Here is a 6361-nt window from a genome sequence, read left to right as displayed (position 1 = left end):
CTTCTCCATCTGGATGGTGCTCACTCATGCTTCACATGTGTTGCCTCCTACGGAAGGGCTCTCCTACCCCCCACTCCCAGTCTGATACACTTCTTAGCTGACAGTTTCCATGGTTGATGCCTTATTGTGCATTTCTCCCTAGATAATATGTGTAAGTCAACTTACGCATGTCATTTCAGTTTTGTGCTCACATGTGGCTTAGACATGGGCATATGAGCCAACCCAGACAACAGATATTGAAGAGATGAGAGAGACAGTGGGGTATGGAGGTAAGGACTCTTAGGAAGGTGTTTTGCTTCTAGGAACAACATTTTGGAAGATCACTGATCCTATCTCTTGACACTGCTATGCCTGAAGGAGACAGCAGAAACTCTGGCAGCCATCCCATATTGCCGACAGCAACTGCTCTGAGGATAAGCCTGGCCAACTGAGCAGAGCATGTAGCGAGATGAAATGAAAGAATCCTCTCTGACTCTCTGGACTTGTCTTGGATAACAAATCACTGTATTATTTAAACCAATGTTAATGAGGATTCTGCATTACTCACTGCTGATGGCATCCTAATGGACACAGCTGTCATACCACCTTCTGGATCTCTTTATCACCACAATCAATCATTGCACTGTGCTGCAAATTTAATGTGAATTTCTCCATTAAACTTTTATCTACTGAAAGGCAGGAACTTGAGATACTTAGTAGAGAACTGAAGACATTACTATGTGTGATAATAAGTAATGCAACAGCAAATAAGAAGGATTTCCACCAAGGTAAGGAAGATTACCAAAAACTCTCACTACACATCAGTATTACTCTGATGGCCCTAGATAATGTAATATGATAAGGACCCAAAAGAAAAGAAAAAGTAGATTAGAAAGAAGGCATGAGACTGTCACTATTTCCTGATGATAGGTTTATCCACAAAGAAGAGCTATCAAAATAAACCAGAGAATTAGTAAGAGTTCATTAAGGTGTTCAAAGGTAAGATCAATATAAGAAAGCAGGTGGTTTATTGCATAAGAGCAGACAATATAAAAATACATAGTGGGACCAGCAGTTAGTATAATGGCTATGTTGCTGGACTCCCACATAGTCGACCGCGGTTCATGTCCCCGACTCGGTGGCGTAAACTCACGCTGGGCGCATGTGCGTGCATGCTCAAGATCCTAAGAGGAGAATGGAGGAGAAGGGATGACCATACCCCCTGCCACCTGGGGGGTGATTTCTCGCTTTCTGTCTCTGTCTCTCTCTATCTGGCGAGCGCATGCGCCCTATAGCAAAAACCTCTAAAAAAAAAAAAAAGGAATAGTTAACTACCCGCCGAATTAAAAAAGCTGTATAGTGCCAGTCCATGGTCTAGTGGTTGGGGCACCTGGAACCCACATGGCCAACCATGCAATTTGAGCCCTAGACTCAGCAGCTTGAAAAACATGCTGGGAATATGTGTACATACCCAAAATCTCGAAAGAAGGGAGAGATGGAGAAGATGGGATTGCATCTGACCATGCCCCATGGGGAGTGCTTTCTCGCTTTCCTTCTCTCTGTCTCGCTCTTCAGTGCACATGCTCTCTAGCAAATATTTCTTAAAAAGTCATATAATATCCAGAAATAGCCATGACAAGAAATTTGCAAAACTTACATGACTACAATGTTCAAACATAACTGAGTAATACAAAAGAAGATCTCAATAAATGGAGAAACATAAGACATTCCCAAACAGGAGGACTTGTTATTTTGAAGTTTGTCTCTCTTTTAATTAATCTAAAATTCAATGCTATTTCAACACAAATTTCAACACATTTTCAAAAAAGACAAATGGTGAAAGGGCACATGAATAATCAAGAAATTTTTGGATCAAAAAAGAAGCGATGAATACATAAGACAATGGAATATTATTCAGTGCTAAAAGGAAATGCCATGAAAAGGCTTGGAAGAATCTTAAATGTATAATACTAGGGAAAAGAAGTCATTATGAAAAGGCCACATACTATATGATCCCAATTTTATGACATTCCAGAAAAGGCAAGACTATGGAAACAATAAAAAGAACAGTAGTGGGACCAGCAGGTGGCATGATGGTTAAGACGCTGGACTCCCATATGGCCAACCGCAGTTCGAGTCCTGGACCTGGTGATTTGCTTCCTTACTTTCTCTGAGTGTGTGTGTGTGTGTGTGTGTGTGTGTGTGTGTCTCATGAACACATGCCTTATAGCAATTTAAAAACAACAACAATAATAAATAGAATTAAACAAATAATTCTTTAAAATATTTTTTTAATTACAAAAAATTTTTTTAAAAGATCAATGGTTGCCAAGAAATGGGGGTAGAGAGAAGATGAATAGGTGGAACACAAAAGGTTTTTAGAGCAGTAAAACTATTCTGTATGATACTAATGATGAGAACCTTGTCATTATACATTTGTCCAAACTCACAAAATGTGTAGCACTAAGGTGAACCTTAAGGTAAACTATGAACTTGGGTAAGCATGGCTTGTCAATGTAAGTACATCAGTTGTAAGGTAAGTACCACTCTGGTGGGGGATGCACATGTGGGGGCAGGGGACATCTGGGAAATCTCTGTACCTTCCTCTTAATGTTACTATAAAGTCAAAAAGCACTCTAAAAAGTTTTAGGAAAAAAAAAAACAACACTGCAGGATATCCACCTGATACCTACCCTATATCAAAAAGAAAGTTAATAATGGGGAACCAGCAGTTAGCGTAATGGCTATGTCGCTGGACTCCCACGTAGTCAACCGCGGTTCGTGTCCCGGACCCAGTGGCTTAAAACTCACACCAGGCGTGTGTGCGTGCGTGCCCAAGATCCCGAGAGGAGAATGGAGGAGAAGGGATTGTGGCGTGACCATCCCCCCTGGGGGGTGATTTCTCGCTTTCTGTCGCTATGTCTCTCTCTGTCTGTCTGGTGAGCGCACGCGCCCTATAGCGAAAATCTCTCCAAAAAAAAAATAAAATAAAGTTAATAATGGAAAAGGAATATTAAAATACATCATTCAAAATCATACCTTTGAATATATTGGAAATATCTTTATGATAGGTAATTTTTTGAAAAACTGCTAACCAATTGCAGAAGAAAGTTATATTGCTATTATTGTGATACATACATAAAAATTCCAAAGTTGTTTAAGGTTAGACTAAAACAAATATTAGATACCACATGAAATTGCCATTTCTGTGGGTCAAAGTAGTTTGATAATTCAAGCTAATACATTAATTATAAGGAAAAAACTCAGGAAGCACTTTCAATATCTTTTTTTTTTTTTTTTTGGAGAGATTTTCGCTATAGGGCGCGTGCGCTCACCAGACAGACAGAGAGAGACATAGCGACAGAAAGCGAGAAATCACCCCCCAGGGGGGATGGTCACGCCACAATCCCTTCTCCTCCATTCTCCTCTCGGGATCTTGGGCATGCACGCACACGTGCCCAGCGTGAGTTTAAGCCACCGGGTCCAGGACTCAAACCGCGGTCGACCATGTGGGAGCCCAGCGACATAGCCATTACACTAACTGCTGGTCCCAGCTTTTAATATCTTAGTGTGAAGAAAACTGACATAAAAATAAAGACAAGCCCTAGAATATGTTAATATTTAAAGAAATAAATATCTTTATTTAATTCAAAACTTAAAAGATGTACATGTGCAAAAGTTGTCAGTAAATACAAAAAGTACCTGTCACAAAGTTAACACTAAAAAATGGTGAAAACCTGGGGCCGGCAGGTATCATGGTGGTTGAGGCGCTGGACTCTCATATGGCTGACCATGGGTCAAATCCTAGACCTGGCAGCTTGCTTTCTCACTTTCCCTTTCTCTCTCTCTGTCTCTGGTCAAATTCATAATAATGATAATAATAACAGTAACAAATGGAATGAAATAAACAATTTTTTTAAATAGGCGAAAAACCAAGAACCAATTTGGAGGGGAAAATGGAAACATTTGTTAAAAGGACAATGGATTAATATATGTATTATAGAAGAATTCCTACAGTCTGTAAGGACAGGACAAAAATACAACATTGGTGGGCAAAGTAAGCACATGAGAAGTTCTCAGGGGAAATGCAAGCGGACAATCGCCACTTCAAAAGATGTTCTCCTTCACTAATAAGGGACACACAAATCAAAATGACCATTTTGCAAAACTTTAAGGGATTGTGTACATCAAGGTCAGGGACTACATGAGGAAGTAGACATTCTCATACTCACTTCATTGGCGAGTGAATGTTTTTTAGAGGATAATTTGTCCATTTCATCAAAAGCTAAAATTTGCATCTCTTTCAACCCAAAAATTACGCTTTCTAAGACTCTATCATACTGTAGAGAAATGCCTGTAGTATATGCACATTCATTGTCACTCTGTCTGCGATAACCAAAGCATAGAAAATAACAGATTCAAAAAAAGGTAATTAAGTAAATCATATTAGGGGCCAGCAGGTAGTCTAGTGGTTATGGCGCTGGACTCCCACATGGCCAACTGCAGCCGAGTCCCGGACCTGGTGGCTTGCAAATCATGTCGGGCATGTGTGCATGTGTGCCCAAGATCCCAGGAGGAGAAGGAAGGAGAAAGGATCGTGATGTGGCCATCCCCAGCCCCCACGGTGGGTGAGTTCTCACTTTCCCTCTCACTATATCTCTCTGTCTCTCTCCAGACAAACATACATACCCTATGGGAAACATCTATTTAAAAAATAATCATAGTATTTCTAAGCTAAATAAAATTACTCAGCCATTGTTTAAAAAAAAAATACAGATTAATATGTATTGATATGAAAAGTCCTTCAGGTCAAAGTTAAGAAAGCAGAAGTATAAAGTAATATATGTATATAATAATCCCATGCATGTAAGAAATACCCTCTAACCTATATGTCAATAGTTTACAAATCAGCTGTTGGGAGTATGGGGGTAAAGGAAAGAAAAAATATTCCACATATTTGTACTTTCAAAAATAATTTACAATAAGAACACAACATACATTATTTATGTCTCATAAAAATACAATTAATTTCAAATCAATTTGCCCAGAAGTCAGTTCCACCTTTGAGCATGAGATAAATTTCAGACATTTCCCAGGTTATGCTGCTTTTTAATCAGTTAGTACAACCCATATGGATTCATATAACTGCAACTTTTTTCCTGCTGTAAACTCAGACTTCGTAAATTCCTATTTCCCCCAAGGACCATAAAATAACACATAAAACATCATATTATCAACAGAAAGAAAACTGGCACAATGCTAGTCTGATCTCGATTCTTCAACCAATAGTTTCTTTTAGTAAAGCCCTGCTTTGACTATGAAGGAAAGCAAGCTGATCTGAGATCTGACTCTGAAACATGAAAAGAGAGGGAGCGTGTTTCGATCATCCAATTTGCCTTCTCATAATCTTCTCTCATTATTGAGCAATCTGGAGGAATATACCGCCGCTGCTTGCCTCCCTCCTAACTGGGGGTTGCTGGAGGTAGTGTCTTTATGACAACTTTATACTGTCGTTTTAAACAAGGGAATGAGCCCTCTGGTTTCCCCTTTGTACCGGCTTGCTTTTCTCCCTGCCCGTCTGTCTCTATGTTCCTCCTTCCCACTCGCCCTTCTCATCCTTACCGCAAACCTCTTGCACCAGGTTTACCCTTGGCCTCTGTCCCCAGTTGCCAGCAGTGAGCAGCAAGCCAGCAGCCCACGTACTCCTCCAGGTGGAGAAGACAGCCCGGGGCTGGGCACGTACCTGCATTCTTAGCTGTGACCTTGGAGCTGTGTCTCAGCAGACGGACAAACACATTACTGCTGCAGTGGTTCACCATGTGCAGGTGGAGGCTTCGTCGAGTCTGGATCTTGACTAAGCATTTGGCCATACTGCATATCCTGCTCTCCCTCGGTCTCCTCTGCCTGTCACGGCCCAGGGCAGCCACCATCAGCCATAGCGGCTCTGACCTTTCACTAACTGTCCATTCTGTTTTAAAGGACCAAGGCAGGGCCCTCTGAATGAATCAAATGTCAGGTTCCTAATGCAGCCAACAGAAATAACTCATGAGGGATCAGCCTCGGGTGGAGCGGAGGGAGACTATGCTATTTTTAAACTCTCCACTCCTTTAACAAGCAATGAAATATTATGCATCCTCCCTGCTTCAGCCCTTTCTAAGCCATACAGACCAGAAGACCCCTCCCCAGTTCCGTTTGTTGTACAGTGTCCTAAGACTCAAATGCCCCCAGAGAACTAGATGACAACAGGGTAACTTCACAATGGAAAAAAAAAACAAAAAACTTTAATTTCTTTCAAAAAGTATTAGCCCAGATTTTACTAGGTCTCAAATCAGAACTATCCGATAAAAACATAATGCAAGCCACTTTTTTAAAGGAGAAAAAG

At 40.6% G+C, this 6361-nt stretch overlaps 1 protein-coding gene across 1 annotated transcript in view; it reads right to left on the bottom strand.

The window, feature by feature from the left end:
* FRMD3 (FERM domain containing 3) overlaps positions 1-5896 on the bottom strand; it is a 27829-nt gene extending 21933 nt beyond the window's left edge. The window contains 1 exon segment of the mRNA XM_027770677.1: positions 5723-5896. Within this exon segment, the coding sequence (XP_027626478.1) occupies positions 5723-5849 (127 nt within the window). The 5' untranslated portion in view covers positions 5850-5896.
* Between the last annotated feature and the right edge of the window lie 465 nt (positions 5897-6361).

Source organism: Tupaia chinensis, unplaced genomic scaffold, assembly GCF_000334495.1.
Source record: "Tupaia chinensis unplaced genomic scaffold, TupChi_1.0 Scaffold000147_1, whole genome shotgun sequence".
Classification (NCBI taxonomy): domain Eukaryota; kingdom Metazoa; phylum Chordata; class Mammalia; order Scandentia; family Tupaiidae; genus Tupaia; species Tupaia belangeri.
The sequence above is the reverse complement of the archived record's forward strand: the minus strand, read 5'-3'. Positions and strand labels throughout refer to the sequence as shown.